The sequence below is a fragment of the Channa argus genome, chromosome 7, assembly GCF_033026475.1.
Source record: "Channa argus isolate prfri chromosome 7, Channa argus male v1.0, whole genome shotgun sequence".
Taxonomy (NCBI): domain Eukaryota; kingdom Metazoa; phylum Chordata; class Actinopteri; order Anabantiformes; family Channidae; genus Channa; species Channa argus.
This window is the reverse complement of record NC_090203.1, coordinates 9,815,862-9,834,848: the sequence shown is the minus strand read 5'-3', so window position 1 is coordinate 9,834,848 and position 18,987 is coordinate 9,815,862. Positions and strand designations below refer to the sequence as shown.

General features: G+C 39.3%; 3 protein-coding genes across 8 annotated transcripts; all 3 read left to right on the top strand.

Moving 5' to 3' along the window:
- Positions 1-155: 155 nt before the first annotated feature.
- Positions 156-3,458, top strand: ino80e (INO80 complex subunit E). Of its 4 annotated transcripts, none has more exons than XM_067509542.1 (8): positions 159-298; positions 625-707; positions 806-876; positions 965-1,017; positions 1,137-1,227; positions 1,796-1,913; positions 2,269-2,367; positions 2,915-3,458. In XM_067509542.1, the coding sequence occupies exons 2-8, from the start codon at positions 627-629 to the stop codon at positions 3,119-3,121; spliced, it is 720 nt and encodes a 239-aa protein (XP_067365643.1). In that variant the 5' UTR covers positions 159-298; positions 625-626; the 3' UTR covers positions 3,122-3,458. The 4 variants fall into 4 exon arrangements, with proteins under 4 accessions (XP_067365645.1, XP_067365646.1, XP_067365643.1 ...); XM_067509543.1 differs by having other exon boundaries at positions 160-298; positions 1,137-1,218; XM_067509544.1 differs by lacking the exon at positions 2,269-2,367 and having other exon boundaries at positions 156-298.
- Positions 3,459-4,561: 1,103 nt separating this feature from the next.
- On the top strand, positions 4,562-7,894 carry si:ch73-54f23.2 (uncharacterized protein LOC107988037 homolog). 2 transcript variants are annotated; one of them, XM_067509515.1, is made up of 3 exons: positions 4,562-5,131; positions 5,759-6,544; positions 7,044-7,894. In XM_067509515.1, the coding sequence occupies exons 1-3, from the start codon at positions 4,820-4,822 to the stop codon at positions 7,539-7,541; spliced, it is 1,596 nt and encodes a 531-aa protein (XP_067365616.1). In that variant the 5' UTR covers positions 4,562-4,819; the 3' UTR covers positions 7,542-7,894. The 2 variants fall into 2 exon arrangements, with proteins under 2 accessions (XP_067365616.1, XP_067365615.1); XM_067509514.1 differs by having other exon boundaries at positions 4,564-5,131; positions 7,026-7,894.
- Positions 7,895-9,150: 1,256 nt separating this feature from the next.
- Positions 9,151-18,958, top strand: vars1 (valyl-tRNA synthetase 1). 2 transcript variants are annotated; one of them, XM_067509444.1, is made up of 29 exons: positions 9,151-9,248; positions 9,908-10,261; positions 10,353-10,496; positions 10,730-10,931; positions 11,015-11,130; positions 11,272-11,347; positions 11,699-11,799; positions 11,904-12,031; positions 12,137-12,301; positions 12,402-12,483; positions 12,574-12,693; positions 13,269-13,377; positions 13,478-13,657; positions 13,809-13,933; positions 14,057-14,160; positions 14,249-14,407; positions 14,731-14,821; positions 14,937-15,042; positions 15,201-15,271; positions 15,500-15,625; positions 15,730-15,834; positions 16,276-16,423; positions 16,619-16,746; positions 17,016-17,171; positions 17,296-17,517; positions 17,638-17,749; positions 18,096-18,271; positions 18,547-18,696; positions 18,778-18,958. In XM_067509444.1, exons 1-29 carry the CDS (start codon positions 9,219-9,221, stop codon positions 18,844-18,846), a joined length of 3,855 nt encoding a protein of 1,284 aa, XP_067365545.1. In that variant the 5' UTR covers positions 9,151-9,218; the 3' UTR covers positions 18,847-18,958. The 2 variants fall into 2 exon arrangements, with proteins under 2 accessions (XP_067365545.1, XP_067365546.1); XM_067509445.1 differs by having other exon boundaries at positions 12,574-12,697; positions 13,273-13,377.
- The last annotated feature ends 29 nt before the right edge of the window (positions 18,959-18,987 follow it).

Sequence of the window (18,987 nt, the reverse complement as noted above, 5' to 3'; positions counted from 1 at the left end):
ATGGGTATTGGCTACAACATCTTATCTTTCTTTGTTTAGTTTCTATATAATTACATTCAAAAGCAGTTTTTGACAATCAAATCAATTCAACGCTGTATAAAGATATATTTGGAGCATCTAAACCCTGTGTTAGAATTAAATAAAAAAAAATCACATCAACAAAATACGTAGAAGTATTTACATCTGTTTTTCTGTAATGTATTTTTATGAGACATAAAAGGCTCCGCCCGTAGCGACGCATGGAAATGACGTCACGAATGTAAACAAGTTGATGTCGCAAAGACAGAGTCACCAAGAGGTATTAGAATTTTTTATACACATAAAAGGGCTTTTCAGTTATTCAAAATCGTATTTGTAAAATTGAGATTAACCTCGGTGTTTTTTTTCTCAAGTACGTGAGACCACCAGCTCTTACTTTTACGGGCATTTACGTTTCCATCTATCGTAGCTAGGTTAGCTCAAAGTTAGCGTTAGCTACTATCCTATTCATCACACACTGTAGTGATGTTTCTTTTTTTTTACAAACAGACAGCATGGTTTATGTGAACTACCTTTAGAAAACCAAACTGCAAGTGTTAACTGACGCTAGATTTCATTGTTTCAACACAATATGCCGTGTTTCAGAAATGAATGGTCAAGCGGACGTAGAAGTTGACTACAAGCGTAAATACAAAAACCTGAAAAGAAAATTAAAATTTCTTGTTTACGTGAGTATATTCGTTACCATGATTTTAAGAGTGAACGGCCTTGAACGATGTAGGTTTACGCAAATGAAAGACATTCGTGTTTGTTTACCTCTTCTCAGGAACAGGAGTGTTTTCAGGAAGAGCTGAGGAGAGCACAGAGAAAACTTCTCAAGGTTTCCAGAGATAAAAGGTGGGTTTGAACTGTAAATAGAGATGTTTAATTAGACAAACAATTATACAATTTTGATTGCTGTAATAAACATTTACTTGTTTTGTAGCTTCCTTCTGGACAGACTGCTGCAGTATGAGCGGGTAGATGAAGACTCCTCAGGTAGTTATTAAACCTGGAAATGCTCTACTAATGAATAAAGTGCTTTTCTAATGGTGCACCCAAGTGTTTGGTTATACTTTGTTTTTGGACGAGGTTTTATTTTTTGGATTCTGTTCCAGATTCAGAAGCAACAGTTTCCTCAGAAAACAGTGAAGTGGAAGGACCCCGGGAGAGGGAAAGAGAAAGAGAGGGAGCAAAGAAGTCAGTTTGGTATTTTCACTTAAAAGTCAGAAATTAAGCCCAGTGCAGTTCAAATAGATGAAGCTACTATAAATGAAATGTGAGTGTTTTGCTCTGTGGTGAAAGGTAGTCTGTGTGTTCATGACACATTCTGAACCATTTGGGAATTTTGTTCATGTCTAAGAATTTGTAAGAAGAAAATTGGTAAAAGGTTAAAAGTAATTTAATAGCAACTATATAATAATTTCTGAAACCCAGTATAATAGGTTGAAACAAGGAAGTCTAACGGAAGTTAACACTTGCAGATTGGTTTGCTAAAAGTCATTTTTATAAACCATGCAGTCTACATTATGAATTAGTATGTGAAAGGTGGTATCTGTTATCATCTAGTGGATAACTGCCGGCATCCTGCAACTAAAACCTAAATAATCATGAGTAATTTATAGTCTCTCGGCCAAACCTTTTTTTTTTAATTACTTAGCTTTTCGGAGCCTTTTGAAGCAAATGGACCAATGAGAAAAAGATTTTGTGCCGTGAATGCTCTTGCTAATTATCCCCACACTGTATGTTTCTTCGGATTTTTCATGTACTTTTTTAGGCGAAGAAGTAGTCCTGGGGTGTGTCTTCCTTCATCATCATCTCCTCATCTTTCTCTGTTATCCCGTACGGGTGTAAATCCCTTGCAGTCATCAGGCTCTGGCCCCTACCTCAATACTGTGAGTACAATACTCTTTCTTATTAATTAGCACAGCCAACATCAGTAACATTGCTGCCACTGCCATCACCTCATCAGGATACAAAATTCCACTTTGGATTTGGTGTTATTTATGTAATTTGATTATTTTTTTACCATTTTGTTCATATATTTGTTGTATTTTTTCTTTTGTTTTGAGTTTGACATTTTTAATTGCTTCACTATCCATGCATTGTTCATTCTTCTGTGTTTTGTTTTTTTTTTATTTTTATTTTCGGTGTGTGTGTCTGTCTGTCTGTCTGTCTGTCTTTCAATGCCTGTGGGCATGTGTTTGTATGGCCATTTGGCATACTGGGGCCTCCTCGTGTGTTGGGCAGATGCCCTTCCCACCAGAGTATTTGGCTCCCCCAGCTGAAAGAATGAAGAAAGAGAGAAAAACAAAGACACCAAAAAACAAGAAAGAGATTACGGGGAAGGTGAGACAGGAAAGGGAGCAAAGATGCTCAGACAATAAATATGCTATTAGATTCTGTATAATAATGTGCTGTTTATAATACATGGCATTGCAGGGTATTGCCTGTTGGTTATGTTTTGGTCAGAATTAATGTGCATTAATACAAGAAAGTGAAAATGTCTTCATTTATTTGTGATTCTGAAAGCTCATTACTGGTTAATTTTCCTTTGTTGCATGGCCAACTGGTCTAGTCTTAATATACCAGTTTCTGTTCTAGCTGTTTTTATTTTTTGTATCTATTCTTAATGTAACCTATATTATTTCCAGCACACTAATTTCAGAGAAATATCAGCCGACTACCACTTTACAAAGATTTAATTGTGGAACTTAAACTTGGTAGTTGCTTTATCATGCTAAAATGACTTTATGGTTGTTATGGTTATAAGTTAATATATTTTATATGATGCAGTCATCCATCTATACTGTTTTTCCTTTCTTTTATCTCAATCCCAAATTTGTGTAATTTCACATGTGTGATATTTAATTTACTTCATTCTGACCTCATTTAGGTTGTTGCTTCGATGGCAGCTAATTATGCATCAACCCCTTCGGCCCCTCCAGCAACTACTGGCCCCTTTAGCTGGGTTCCCAAACAAATGCTTAGTGGAGATGCAGCTGAGGAGGAGGGTGAGAGCGATGGAGACAGTGACAGAGGAGATGAGGACCGAGGGGAGGGAGATGAGGCTGAACTAGTCATCGACATCCCTAATGAATGAGCCTGGGTGTGTATTTAGATGTATTTAGAAGTGGCAGGTGAAGGCGTTGTACATCTGTGTGTGAGGGCAAAACACAGAAATTAATTTCTGTCCTCAGCTCCCCACTCTATATTTTTAAAAGGGAAGCAAAGCTCCCCCCTGTGGACTTTTCCTTCACTGCAGCATCACTGTCAAAAATGTCCAAGAGAAATACAAATCAAGTCTCATATTAAGAATTTAATGTGTTTTAAACATGATTTTTCGTTAAATTGTCAAACATGAAAGTGTCCTCTGTATATTATCTTTTTCACCCATCAAAGTGTGTATGCCAGAGAATAAAACGCAAAAAAAGACAATATCAGGTGACTAAATGTTTTTGTTTAGACTTAATTTGTATGTTAGCTTATATTCACCGATTCTCCTGACACCCAAGGCTGTTTAACCTAAAACATTTGGACATCACAATGCCCATCTTAAGAAATCTAGAAAGCGCTGTTAAACACACATAACTTATAAGCATGGCATGATGTCTTCCTCTAATGTCAGAACCTAAAACTCAGTTATTCTATAATCTCTGTTAATAATTATTGTTTGCAGGATGTCTTTACTGACTACATCCAACTTTCAGGAAAGCTCATGTAAACTTATGTTGGTTATTGGAAATTTGTATTTATTTTTGCTTGCTTGACCTCTGTGCAGAAGAATCTTGATGAGAAGCCCAGGGGTACAGTTGGCTCATGTTAATCATCACTCTTAAGCAATTCCTGGCTGAATTCCACATCTCTTAGAGGTCAAAAAGAGTTTTAGATATATTTATTTTCATTATCATGCAGAGACAGGACTACTTTATAGGGTTACCCCTCTCTTACTGTTTTTGCTGCATAATTGTTTTTTCTAAAGAGCTCTCTGTGCCATTATAATGTCTCAACACGCATGTATTAAGGAAGGTAAGCTGTAATCCAAAAGCCATAAAAGAGTGTTTTGTCTGAAAAGTTAGATTTCAAGATTCGCTGCACTCTGGGTGAGACATTGACCCGTGATTGTGACACTGCCAGAATCAAGTTTTAATGAGGATTTCACGAACCGATGCAGTTAAATTTAGAACTCAAGTGCTCACATTTACTTGCCCTATAAGTGAAAAGTTCTGCTTGATTTGGAAATGGTTCAAAGCAACAGTTTGACTTGATATGATGACAAGAATGTGTTTTCATAGATAATAGGAGTGTGTCAATCAAAAAACCAGCTTGTACAATGACTGGTGCTTGGGAATGCAGACTTACAGGTAATTGACAGCTTTTAATGGGTGTGGGCTTGGCTTGTGTACCTTACAGCAATGGGAGTTAAAGGTGTAGCCAAAGAGCACATAAGAGGGAGGGGTGAACTGAAGGTACGGCTAAAGGGAGAGTCAAGGAGGGTGGAACTGACAGGGGGGGTTGGGATCAGGGGAGGGAAATGAAGGAGTGGGCAAGATTGTGCATGCAACACAGATTCACTCTCAGTACAGCTGACATTAAAAAGAAGACAGACATGGTTGGTAACAAACTGAAGGAGAGATCAAGGAGTGGGTGAGAACAACAACAAGACATCAGCAGCAATTCTTGGCCACCTTATCTTTTCCATCTATATACGGAAATTGCTGGATAATTTATAAGCCTCTCCCTCTTGCACTTCGTGAGTGTGTGTGAGAGACAGGGGGGATTTGCTGAGCTCACCACCACCATGCTGTGTCCTGTTGTCAGTGCAGCTGCTGCGGCTGTCTGGCTGCTGGCGATGCTGGGCCCAGGCCTGTTTCTTGTAGCTGAGGACAACTCAGGGCCAGGCTTCAACCTCTGTGGCCACTGCTTCTACAGACAGACACCTCCCTTGGGAAACTCTGCAGGGCTGCTGCTACGTCCAGTTTGCCACAAAGTGCCCGGGGGAAGAATGTTTGCCACTGTCTCCAAACCGACCTGTGACACAGCAATCTACTCTGCCTTCCATCTCAGCCATGAATCGACAGAAAGAGAGGCAGATGAGGGGGAAGAGCTAGTGGTAAGGACACAACCATGATGTTGGTGAAGAAGCTCCATCTTTTTTGAGGAAAATTATTTACAATTACTTACGAAATTTGTGTTCCAAAATGCAAGCAGTGGTAAAAAAGTAACCAAGAACATTTAAACAAGCAATGCAGTAGCTGCACCCACTAACTTTTATAGAGAAATATTCTATTGTGTGCTCTATTTCAATAACCTGACAGTTAGTTAGTTGATGTTTGAAAATGTACAATAACACAACTTTGTATTTCCTTTTCTTTTGCCCCATTAATCAGCTCACAGCCCTCCAGATTTATCTTGTGACCCTCTGGAGGAGGCAGTGGGTTAAATAACCTAAATATATGTATAATATGCTCTGCCTCCTCTAGCTGCAACAGTACTTGTTCTACATTTTGAAAATGTAGAACAAGTAAATTTACTTCTGTCTGTGGATAAGAGGTAACTTACTTACTTTTATGTGAGAAAGATTTTGAATGTAGGACTTTTACCTGTAATGGTAAATAGTTAAAAGATCTGAAAACATTTTCCTGTACTAAGCATTGCAAACAGTCCTGACAGTCTCTAGTTTTGAAAATGGAATATATAGATTGCATCAATACTAATGCACTCATATCTTTTTTTCCAGACAAAAGGTGAACACAACATTAAAGTTGCCGTACCAGCTCTGCTTGGAGGAAGCAAACATGCTCCTCATCTTGTCTTGCCCACAGACTCCCCTCTTCAACACTGGGACGCAACAGTCACAACATTGGTTCATTCAAGAATTACTCCCTTGTGTAGCACTTTAGGGGGTGATCTCTACATCATAACTGGAGTGGGAAGTTTCAGGGCTGCTGAAGATGAAAACGGGGAGTGTCAGACGAAGCCTCTCTGGTCTGCAGTGTGCTGTGCTGTCCCAGAGGGGAAGGGTGGCTTCAGTTTGGGGTTAATCAGAGAGACGGAAATAGGGGAGAAGCAAGTAAGTGTGAAGGAGCTGGAGGAGCTGCTGGGAGTGGATGAGCTATTCTCTGAAGGCTGTGGAGGAACAGATGAGGCTGTTGTTGTAGATAGTCACACTGAGGGGCACACTGTAAAAAGGGAAAAGCTGCATTATGAAGAGGTGGGTGACAGAAATGTAAATTCAGAAACTACTGATGTGGATGAGGACGAGGAGCCTGAGGAAGTCACACAGGGAACGTCAGCAGATGCAGTGAAATCAACCAGAAGCGGTGAAGAGCAGCATGATGTGAGGCATTCAGTGGCTGTCAAAATAGAGTCTCCTGAGTCCTCAGCTGACTATGAGACTTTGGATAAAGAGGAGACAGACACAAACTCTAGCAGCGTCCTGGTCTATGTCCTGTCCACCACTTGGTCCATCATTAAAGCTCCGCTCTGGCCTGTGGTCTCTACAGTGACACAGTTACCTGGACAGGTGATACAAATTTACTTAACCTTTTAGATATGACATAATTCTTTATTTTTAACTTAAACGATACTTCAGCAATGTAGTTATACAATGATTTTGTTTTTTAAACTGAATGGTCAGAACTGATACCACAGATGGCTGGATGTTTAGTTTCTATTATGGGTCAAGTTCCACAAACTGCAAAAACTATACCCAACCAATCTATTCCAAGTAATCTTTTTTTTTATTTCAGTTTTTTTTTGTGACAGTGAAGAAATAATTGTCCAAGTGTATATGACAATAAACAGTCAGATGTTAGTCTAGTGAAGTTAGATTGTAAAAATATTTGCATTTTAACATTTAAAGCAGTTTTAAAGTTGTTAAATAAACCTCTCCTCCAGTCTGCTCCTCCCTTTGAGACAGGACTGAGATGTGGCCATTATGTCATTATTCACTTCTTTATTTAATCTCACCTAAAAAGTGACGCTTTTGTCCTAATTTGATTCAGGTGATCTATGTTATCCAGGAAGACCTTGGAGTTCTCAGTGCCCTGCCTGGAGATACGATCTCCGTATTCCATCTCTTGACCTCTGACCTCCTGTCCTGGACGGGGTCCGCTTTAGAAATGCTGCTGGATGTGGGAGAAACCATTTATTTCAGTGGCTACTACTGCACTTCTTCCATGCTAGAAGCCCTGATGACCAGCTGCCACTGTGGCGTCACTGGCATAGGGACCCTGGCTGGTGACACAGTGGGGATATTTAGTGGCACGATGGATAATGTTTGGTATGTGGCCAAGTTCTTTGGGGGACGACTGTGGGAGCAAAGTGAGGATTATGTAGAAACAGTTGTGTCGGAGATGGGGGGTCAGGCTAAAGCTGTAGGTGGAGGGTTGGGGCAATTGATGTGGAGAAGTGGAAATGGAGTGAGCAATGTGTTTAGGGTGGGAGAGAGTTTGATAACGGGAATGGTGGATATGGTCATTGGTGCGGTTAAAGAGGGATTTGGGCAGGGGTCAGAGTAAGAGAGGGGAGATGGGGACTTGGATCCAGATAAAGCCATTTGTAAAAAACGTTTTCCAGTTTTTGGTTTGTAAATTTAGCACATGGGAGTGTGCAACAAGGAATACATATTAATATAATTTGATATTCTTCTTTATTTGTTATAGAGAAATTGACATTTTATTAGGTTATTTCTTAAACTGTAGGTCTTACACTTCACTGTGGTATGCTGGCTGTCCAAATAATCTGCTGTATTTAAGATGATTCAACTGTGATTTAAATAACACTGTGTGCACTGTGCTTTTGGATGCAATTATTCAATACTCGCATTCGCAACATTGGGTCCAAATATTTGAATAAAAGAGACTGATGGATACCAATATGACATTGCCTTCTTTTGATACAGTATCATTGTCTGATTCATTTATGGAAAAAATATGGAAAAACACTGATACATTTATTTGAAAAATGTAATTCTGTACAGTTATTGTTTATGAATGTTTAGAATTATTTTACTTGAGTTATTCCAACTCAACACAACTTCACAACATTTGATCTGTTTTTTGTGTTGTACCAGTGCAAACAAAAAAAGCATGTGAATACCAAAACATTTGCAATTGGAACAATTTTCTGAAAGAAGGGTTGCATTTTTACATTTACATTTAGTCATTTAGCAGATGCTTTAATCCAAAACGACTTACAAGTGAGGTACAAGGGAAGCAGAAATCTAAGTCAAGGAGAAAACATCAAAGCAAAGTCCTATCAGAAAAGTATTCACAGTTGCAGATGCAAGTGCGAGAAGGAGCAGAAAGGATTTTTTTTTCTTTTTAAAAAAAATAGATTTAATTGCATAGTAAGATGCGGAAGAGTTGAGTATTTTTTCTGACAGAATTGCAATGGTGTCCAGTTATGTAATAAATAAAAATAAGTATAACATTCTCAAGACTGTTAATCAGCACCAAAAAAGCATTTGTTTTAATCTACCTTTCTGTAGCCTAGTGTTGACTGTTGACACACTTGTGCATTTCAACTATAGATAAACTTTTAAAGTCATGACATTACTTTGAATAAATTAGAGAATTTTTACACCATTGCATTTCTTATATTATTAGGTTTGAAAAATAAAAGGTAATTTATACATATGCAAATATTTTAAGCACAAAGAAAATAATTTTTTGTTCCAAATTTCTATTTTCCGAGACCTAAGAAAATGCTAGTTTTTAGGTGAAAATATAATAATTTTGCACTGCATTTATCTGATCAGTGAAGAAATTGTATAGGGTAGTTAAAATGAGATCAATGTCAAGGAATGACAACATGATGCAGCTTATATATTAGTGCAATATTAATAATATTAAAATAATGTGATAAATATTATAATATATAAAATAATTAAACTATTTCACATGAACTATTCTCCCAACTGAATTCTTTCACTTTGAATACATTTGGTACATTTCATGACCAAACTCCAACTCCTGCATTTATCTGCTGTTAACTGTTTTTTATTGAGGCGTGTACTCCGTAGTAAAAAAACAAGTAACATTTCACACAACTTGTTGTTTGTATTGTTTTGTTATTAAAAACACAAAACAAACCTACACATCCGGTTTGCGGCGGGAGCGGCGGATCACACCCGGAAGCCGTTCATTGCATCAGATCGCCGAGCACTGGAGAAAGCTCGTGTGTTTGTGCTGTACATGCTAACGTTTGTTTCTCTTTCAAAAAAGGTATGGATAACTTTTTATACAGTTTTTTCAACAACAAGTCATAAATTACCAACCACGAACGTTACAACATGTTTAAAACAATGACTCCGCAGGCAAATACATATAAAGCACCGTAAGTAGGTACAAAACTTTATCCTTAGTTTGTATGATTAGCTAAAGCTAACCAGCCTGTAAACGTTATGGCAGCACTTTTCATCAGCCTTTGACAGGTGACAGAAGCCATCTTTGCAGAAGCAAATACTAACTAGCTAGCATAACCCTTATCATCTGACATGTTGCAATAATAATATTATTGAAATAAATTTATTGAGACTTTTTTTGAGGGTTTAATGGGTTAGACATAGACATAGGACAAGGCTAGAAAGGGGGTTTCAACTCCACATGTTTGAAGAAAATGTAATGTAATATATGAAAAGTTTATTGTTTTCTTGCACCCATTTAACTGAGTTGCAAAAAAATAAAAACGTTTGGTGGGGGTCTTTGTTAAAATTACCTTTAACCAGATACCAGCAGACACTAAATATCTCATATATCACTAAATATCTCATACAGCATACCAGGCATCATTCTTTTCTCAGCACTGATTGAACAGAAAGGAAGTACGATGAACACAAATTTCAACCACTTAACAGTGTTCAACATTTCTCTCTCTACTAAAGATGACCACTCTCTATGTGTCCCCTCACCCTGATGACTTCAGGAGCCTTCTGGCTCTCATAACTGCAGAGTTTTGTTCATCCTCTCGCCCTGTGACCATCACAGAGGACCCTCCTGCATCTCTGAATGCACATTCTAGGCCAAATCTGGTGCTGGGTGCTGGGGAAGGTGGATCCATCCTGAGTGGGGCCAGTAGTGTGTCCTGGTACTTGGCTGCTCAGGCAAAGAGGGCTGGTGTAGGTACAAAGCAGCAGAGCCAGGTGTGGCAGTGGCTCAGCTTTGCAGACAATGAGCTCACCCCAGTGTCCTGCGCTGTGGTCTTCCCACTAATGGGGGTGATGGGAGTGGATAAAAAGGTGTGAGCAGCATCCAGATGCTTAATTAGACACGTGTCTGTGTGTGATTTATTTTTGTAAGGTGAATACGTGACTTGTTGTGCTTTTTCAGCTCCAGCAGAGTTCTCGTGCAGAGTTAATGCGTGTTCTAAAAGTTCTCAATCAGACCCTGGAACCAAGAACCTTCCTGGTGGGAGAGAGCATCACCTTGGCTGATATAGCTGTAGCTACAGCTGTTCTTCTACCTTTTAAATATGTATGTAAATTGTGCAATATTTACAAGTGTTTCCATGTAGTTGCTGGTTTTCTACTTATCGGGACAAATTCTGGTTTTGAAAATTGTGTGTAATATCAGCAACTTGCAATTAACAAGGAAAAGCTATAGCTAAAGGATGAATCATAGCCATGTTTGCTCCCTGTCAAAATGTGACTTCAGTATAAATCTCAATCTACAATATTATCATTACGTTCTTATCATTTTATTTCTAGGCATTGGAGCCATCAGACAGACTGAGCTTGACCAATGTTACCAGGTGGTTCACAACCTGCATTAATCAGCCACAGTTTCTAAAGGTGCTGGGGAAGATCAGTCTGTGTGAGAAAATGGTGCCAGTTACCCTGAAGACGAATGCTGCTACAAAGGCTGCTAATGGCACCCCTGCTGCTGATTCTGCCAGTGCTGCAGCTAATGGTCAGGCAGCTTTGTGCCACAGTTGATATATTTCTGGATTTGCATAAACCATGTTTTAATTTTCTGTCACTTTCACTTCTCAGGCCCTCCAAAGACAGAAGCCCAGTTGAAGAAGGAAGCTAAGAAGAAAGAAAAGCTGGAAAAGTTCCAACAGAAGAAAGAAATGGAGGCAAAGAAAAAGGCACATCCTCAAGCAGAGGTATAGATTATCAAATTCAACAGAAGTTCTTGTAAGATGTTGGTGCAGAATTGAAAACCATAATAAATAAACAAATTGACTTTAACATTACTATTGTATAGAAATCCATGTGTGTTCTTTCTTTTGTTTTTTTTCTCTCAGAAAAAGGCTAAACCGGAGAAGAAGGATTTAGGAGTGATCACATACAACATCCCAACACCTGCTGGGGAGAAAAAAGGTGTTTTTTTTTTTTTTTTTTACTGTGGATGGGTTGGAGTGCATGTACAGAGTGTGCACATAACATACACTGACATGATAACCTGTGATAACTTCATCCTAGCTGGGAAGCACAAACACTGATACTCTGCCATCAGATAGTGTCACGTAGTGTTAGATTGGACACAGTTTTCTGAATAAAGTCTCACTTAATACTTTAGTCCTTTTTGTAAGTGGAGAGATTGTTCTTTAGAATGCGATCAGGGGTTCAGACTTCTTCACTATAATTTCTTTGCTTTAAATAGCTTAATCATATTTGAGCATGATTAAGCTGCACATCTCTGCATTTTCTCTTTACTGCTTCTGTTAACAGATGTCATTAGTTCACTTCCTGACTCCTACAGCCCTCAGTATGTGGAGGCTGCCTGGTATCAATGGTGGGAGAAGCAGGGATTCTTCAAGCCTGAGTATGGGGTAAGATTTTCCTTCCTCTGACACTATAGCAGCACAGCGGAAAATCTCATATTTTTATTGATAATCGTAGTCTGAAACATAATGTATTTCACTCTATCATGCAGAGGAAGAGTATTACTGAGCAGAACCCATCTGGCATTTTCATGATGTGTATCCCTCCACCTAATGTGACTGGATCGCTTCACCTGGGTCACGCCCTCACCAATGCTATTCAAGACAGTCTGACCAGATGGTAACCATTAGTTTCTGAACACTGAATAACCTTAAATTTATAGTCATAAATTTACTTCTCTGTGTGCCATGTGTTTGATTTGTGTGTTTTCCTTTCTGTGTCCAGGCACAGGATGCGAGGCGAGACCACCCTGTGGAACCCAGGCTGTGACCATGCTGGCATTGCCACACAGGTGGTGGTGGAAAAGAAGCTGATGAAAGAGAGGGGCTTGAGCCGGCATGATCTGGGCAGGGAAAACTTCATTGGCGAAGTCTGGAAGTGGAAGAATGAGTAAGTTGAAGATGTTATAAAAATGAGATGTGATAGATTTGAACTGAAAGAAATATTACAATACAGGCACAAAAATATGTTTGCCCTTTTCTCTTTGTAGGAAAGGAGACCGTATCTACCACCAGCTGAAAAAGCTTGGTTCCTCTCTGGATTGGGACAGAGCCTGCTTCACTATGGACCCAGTGAGTTTTCTAAAATGCCAGAATTCAATTTGAATATCAGGTCTGAAGAAGTAATGCTCATCCTCCTGTCTATGATTTCTCGCTGTCCAGAAACTTTCCTATGCAGTCCAAGAGGCCTTTATCCGCATGCATGATGAGGGAGTGATCTACAGAAGCAAGAGGCTGGTGAACTGGTCCTGCACACTAAACTCTGCCATTTCTGACATAGAGGCAAGTCATTTTGTATTTAGGCAGTTTTGCAATCAGATGTGTTCCTTTATAATGAGTTAATGTTCTGGGCCAATACTAAAATAAGGTCTGTTAGTGTACTTCCTACTACTTCCTTGTTATGTTCTAATTTCAGGGGATTACAGTCATGGCATTGGTTGTTTGATAATTTCTTAATCTTATTAACATTCTTTATTTATAGAGTGAAGTGTGAAGTGACATCCAGCAGGCCAGGCTCTAAGATGTCCACCACATACCACAGTGTTTATGTCATGCTCAGAACATTTGTTGCATGTCACTTCCATATCTCTCCCCCGATTATTTGGGATTTTCAGATATTTTGCTTTTACTTAGAAGTAAAAGCAAAATACCTGAAAATAATAGTTTAAAAATATTTTGCCATTATACACAGAAAAGTACAACCAAGGAAGTTTGTAATTGTGGTATGTATGGCTAAACATTGTAAACAGTACCAATCCCTACTTTGTTAACCAATATTGTGATTGTGACACATTCAACCTGCTTTTAGTACTGTGCATACTTTGCGTTCTTCATTAACTCTGCTACATCATTCGCAGGTAGATAAGAAGGAGCTCACTGGCAGGACTCTTTTGCCTGTACCTGGTTATAAGGAGAAAGTGGAGTTTGGGGTCCTAGTGTCTTTCGCCTACAAGGTCGATGGATCAGGTACATGAACTCGTTAAATGGCAAAATATGTTAATCAAAGACACCTTGTGCCATTTAAGTAATACTGTTCTTTACACTTTGTTCTCCTTCTGCTCCTAAGACCAGGAAGTGATTGTGGCCACAACTCGTATCGAGACCATGCTGGGAGACACTGCTGTAGCTGTTCACCCTGATGACCCAAGATATCAGCATTTGAAAGGAAAAATGGTGCTGCATCCCTTCTGTGACCGCAAGATGCCGATTGTTTTCGATGACTTTGTGGACATGAGCTTTGGAACAGGTATGAGTTGTGACAGGATGAGACAAGCGGTGTGCTGTGAATAAATAATCATACCAAGTCATTAAGTCAGGCCACTCGCCTCATTACGTCCGTTGTGTTTTTTCCCCCTCCTCTCTACCTCTCTTGGCCCTATGCACCAATTTTTGTTCAGGCGCTGTCAAAATCACGCCAGCCCATGACCATAATGACTATGAGGTTGGAGTGAGACACAATCTGGCCTTCATCAACATCTTGGATGAGAATGGCCTGCTCATTAACGTACCTCCTCCCTTCCTGGTATAGTGTCTCATTATTGTCCTTACCCCTGCAGAGGGTACATTTCCAATGTGACACTAAAAGTCAGCTGTAACAGCATTACTTTGTAATTTTTCACTTGTAGCTACTCTATGTGTTCCCCAGGGGATGAAACGTTTTGAGGCAAGGAAGGCTGTGCTGCAAGCTCTCAAGGACAGAGGCCACTTTAAGGAAATCAAAGACAACCCTATGGTAGTTCCAGTTTGCAGGTAAAGTCGAGTTCGTGTGTGATTATCAGTCTTTTATGTGTATCCATGTTTTAATATTTTAAACTCCATTGTATATGTGTCCCATCAGTCGTTCCAAGGACATTGTGGAGCCCCTGTTGAAGCCGCAGTGGTATGTAAACTGTACAGACATGGGCAAGCAGGCCGCAGATGCCGTCCGAGAGGGAAGGCTCAAAATCATCCCTGATCATCACCTCAAGACATGGTTCAACTGGATGGACAACATTAGGTAATTTCCTCTCCCTTCTTTTTTTTCCAAATTATTTCAGTTTTAAGCTTAATGCTCAAAATAGTTATTTTATTATATTATTGTTATAGAATTTTAGTTATGGTTGAAAGATTTAGATGTATTTAATATGCCTTTTGAAAGCTGCATATTTTCAAAATTAAGAATTTGGAACCAGAGTTAATTTGTAATGGTTGGTTATTACATTACTGTTTATAGTATTAAGAAAGGAATTGACTACTTAACTCTGGTCTGTGAATTATTTTGAAATGCTGAGTGGTAAGCATAGTAAGTCCAGTTTCAGATATCATGTGGCTTTCTCTCAGGGACTGGTGCATCTCTCGGCAGCTGTGGTGGGGTCACCGTATTCCTGCTTACTTCATCACTGTCAATGATCCTTCTGTCAAACCAGGAGAGGTAAAATTACATTTCACTCTATTATCATCGCTAAAGGTTTTTTTGTTGTTTGATGACAGCTGTTTGTGTTATTGTTTAATTATTTCTAATCTTCTTTTTTTTCTTTTTCCTCCAGGATGTGGACGGTCACTACTGGGTGAGTGGGCGGTCAGAAGAAGAAGCCAGAGAGAAGGCAGCAAAACGCTTTAATGTGTCTGTTGACAAAATGACCCTTAGGCAGGGTAAGATTTAACAGGTTTTATTTTAGCTGTTTTATTACCACAATTATTGCAAAGGATTTCTGATCAGTTCATGTTATGCAACTTCACAGATTCATATAATTTAATTAATTCTACTCCATATTCATTTGGATTAAACAACTTTTGCTCCTGTTTTTCAGATGAGGATGTTCTGGACACTTGGTTCTCATCTGGCATTTTCCCCTTTTCTATCTTTGGATGGCCTAATGAGGTAAAAGACTGTAGTTAACCAGTTTCAATTGGCACAGGTTTTTTTCTGTAGTCATTGGTAGTAATATCATCTTAATATTAGTGCTTTACAACTGCAAATTATTTAAAAAAGAGGGTATACCTTTTATACAAATTTATTAAATTGACTTTAAACATGTTATTTTGTTTCCTACGTGTGTTTGCAGTATTTATCTTAATCATAAATGTTGGTGTTTGTGGTCTTCTTTAGACTGAGGACCTAAACGTCTTTTACCCTGGCACCTTGCTTGAGACAGGTCATGACATTCTGTTTTTCTGGGTTGCCCGTATGGTTATGATGGGCCTCAAACTGACCGGCAAGCTGCCTTTCAAAGAGGTGGGACCAGTTAAAACAGCCAAAAAAACCCCACAATATAGCACAACAGGGCATGATGTTAGTGTTGGTAGCTGGACATGATTCAGTAATGTTGTTGTTCCCAGGTTTATTTACACGCAGTGGTGAGGGACGCCCACGGAAGGAAGATGAGTAAATCTCTGGGCAATGTCATTGACCCTCTGGATGTCATTACAGGAATCTCCCTAGAGGTAATGCCAAATTGCATTTTGGTGCATGTTAAGATATGCACATACAAAACACATCCTCTCCTGTTTCCCATTAGCATTGTCTTTTACGTGGTTACCACATTCTCATTGCCCCCAGAGGCCTATATTCTTATGTTATTATTCTTATGAAGCACTTTTTCTCTGCTTCTGACAAGCTTTTATTGAGACCATCAATCTCCAGCAGTAGGGGAGAACTGTTTAGTCAGATGTTGTAGACCTGTCCTCTAGAGGGCACTGAAGGACTTTTAGGACATTTTGAACTTCATTTTACCCATAATAATTTCCCTTAAAGCTCCTTTCTTGCCTGCCTGTTTAAGACATCAAAATGCAGTTGAACAATTTCTTATTTGTCGGATAAAAATTCAACACATTGCTTTGATTTTTAATTGTGACTTCTATATCCCCCATCCCTTTACCCTCTAGGGTCTACATGACCAGCTGATGGACACCAACTTGGATCCACTTGAGGTGGAGAAAGCAAAGCAGGGCCAGAAGTCAGACTATCCAAATGGCATCCCTGAGTGTGGCACAGATGCTCTGCGGTTTGCCCTGTGTGCCTACACCAGCCAAGGTGCATATATTTATTATTTTATGTGCTCCTTACTTTCTCCCTTGTTGTGCATTCATTGGCCAACAGCCTGCAGCCCAGTCTTGAATTTATAAAATATATTTAAAAAATAATAATTAATTACAAATTAAGTAGTACAAAATCAATCTATGTTAATATGCACTCAAATCCTCATTTATTCCGGTTTGTGTCCCCTAGGTAGGGACATCAACCTGGATGTCAACCGCATCTTGGGTTACCGTCACTTCTGCAACAAACTGTGGAATGCTGTGAAGTTTGCCATGAAGACTCTGGGAGACAACTTTGTACCATCAGAGAAAGCTCAGGTGAGACCATGGGAAAAGATAAAGGATCCAGAACATAAACAAAACTTTCTCCATGCTTATTTATATTAATCCAGTGAAACACATCATGTTTTGACCAATAAAAATAGGAAAAATGTTTTCGGTTACCATTAGTTGTCTGGGGGCTTGGTTTGCCGGTGTGCTACCCTGCTTTGTAATTCTGAATACATGGAGATGTAGGAGCTACCCAGTGCAGGAGTTGTTAACTAAATCTGAACGCTTCTTATTTACTCTTCTTTTGATCCTCTTAGTTGTGTGGAGAAGAGAGTGTGTCAGACAGATGGATTTTGTCTAGACTGTGTGCAGCTGTTGGTCTCTGTGATGCTGGCTTTAAGGCCTACGACTTCCCAGGGATCACCACCGCCATCTACAACTTCTGGCTGTATGAGCTCTGTGATGTCTACCTGGTAAGAAAGTGTTACCATTGAGCAGCACATGTGTATTCATCTTTGGTTTTGCAAAGAACAGTGTACTCCATAACAAATTCCACTACTTTTCTCTTACCTCTTCCCTCCCCCTCCTATTATCCAGGAAAGTGTGAAACCAGTGATCAGCAAAGCAGAAGACAGCACCAGCCAGAGGCAGGTTCTGGTGTGCAGACAGACCCTTTACACTTGTCTAGAGGTTGGTCTGCGCCTTTTGTCTCCCTTGATGCCATTTGTCACTGAAGAACTCTACCAGAGGTTACCAAGAAGACGACCTCAGAGTGATCCCCCGAGCATTTGTGTCACATCATATCCTGATGCCGAAGAGGTGAGTTACGGAAAAGATAGAGTTCGTTCTTGCTGATCAAAGAATAATTTAGAATAGCAGATCAAAATTCTTTTTCCTCCTGTTACTGTAAAGTGTAAAATTTATATGATTTTGTTGTAGTTCTGCTGGCACAATGAGGAGGTTGACCGTGATATGGATTTTGTAATGTCTGTGGTGAAGACCATCCGGTCTCTCAGGGCGGATTACAACCTCACAAAAACCCGGGCTGACTGTAAGATGGCACACAAACTAATTAGTTTTAACATACAATACATTACATGGTAACTTCCAGTTAGGGCCATTTTATATTATTACTTTTTTACATTCTAGAGATACTGTATGTTGAGGTTGTAAAATATACAGCTGTAAAACTGTTCAAATTGTGGAACAGTGTATAGTGTAGTTCACTCAATTGAGGATTTCAACAGTTTAATGGCCAAATGAATGAAACCACCAATGATTCTGTTCACACTAATGGTCTAAATCAAACAACCAGAGTGTAGTGAATCCTTATTGCATCTTGTCAGTAAAGTGCTGTTCATGATGTTCTAACTTCAGTCTGCACCATACTCTCACAGGCTACCTCCAGTGCATAGACTGTACAACCGTGTCCCTGGTGGAGAAGTACAGTCTGCAGATTCAGACATTGTCTTACTCGCAGGCCATCATCCCTCTGATGGACAACCAGCCTGTCCCAGAAGGCTGCGCTGTGGCCATTGCCTCCGACAGATGTACTGTCAACCTTATGCTCAAGGTGATTGCTGGTAATCTGCTCAATTTTGTTCGGCATCTCGGATCCCTGACGTGAGAAAATATTAGCTTTGGAACCTTGCAACGTGAGATTGGGTGACCTTTCCCATGTATCACACAGTTCTGAATCTGTTAAATTCACCTTTTGTTTTGTCATATTACATAACTGAGTAGTATGAATGTCTACATGGTAATTGCTCCTGCTGAATTAAGGTGTAGTTATTCCCCCAATCCTTGATACAAAATAAACAACTGTTGCCTTCTCCTTTATTTACCCAGGGCCTCATTGATGTGGAGAAGGAAATAGCTAAACTACTGACAAAGAAAGGTGACTTGGAAAAACAGATGGAAAAACTGAGAGAGAAGGTGGCAAAGAATGACTACAAAGAGAAGGTGCCAGTGAAGGTGCAGGAGCAAGATGCTGAGAAGGTGGGAAAAATAAATTGACACTCAGGGTTTTTCCAGGTGAATTTATACCAGTTAAAAAAAAATACTTCCTTCTCTCAACAGCTACGGCAGAGCCAAACTGAACTTGAAAAAGTCAAAGAAGCCATGGACAACTTCAGCAAAATGATGTAAACTTTCCCTTAAGTCTAGATTTATTCCCATTTCTTTTCGTCAGTGTGTTAATTTTCTTCACTCATTTTTCAAATGTAGTGTGCAGAGAATTCAATAAACCACTTATATCTGACATTGTCTTTAGTGGTGCATTTTGCTCAA

Coding starts and splice junctions, on each gene's coding strand:
- ino80e (XM_067509542.1), top strand. CDS start 627: ATGAATGGTCAAGCGGACGTAGAAGTTGACTACAAGCGTAAATACAAA. Junction 708..805: donor AATTAAAATTTCTTGTTTAC/GTGAGTATATTC, acceptor ACCTCTTCTCAG/GAACAGGAGTGTTTTCAGGA. Junction 2,368..2,914: donor AGAAAGAGATTACGGGGAAG/GTGAGACAGGAA, acceptor GACCTCATTTAG/GTTGTTGCTTCGATGGCAGC.
- si:ch73-54f23.2 (XM_067509514.1), top strand. CDS start 4,820: ATGCTGTGTCCTGTTGTCAGTGCAGCTGCTGCGGCTGTCTGGCTGCTG. Junction 5,132..5,758: donor ATGAGGGGGAAGAGCTAGTG/GTAAGGACACAA, acceptor CTTTTTTTCCAG/ACAAAAGGTGAACACAACAT. Junction 6,545..7,025: donor TGACACAGTTACCTGGACAG/GTGATACAAATT, acceptor AATTTGATTCAG/GTGATCTATGTTATCCAGGA.
- vars1 (XM_067509444.1), top strand. CDS start 9,219: ATGCTAACGTTTGTTTCTCTTTCAAAAAAG. Junction 14,822..14,936: donor CTTCTGTCAAACCAGGAGAG/GTAAAATTACAT, acceptor TTTTTCCTCCAG/GATGTGGACGGTCACTACTG. Junction 18,697..18,777: donor AGGAGCAAGATGCTGAGAAG/GTGGGAAAAATA, acceptor TTCTCTCAACAG/CTACGGCAGAGCCAAACTGA.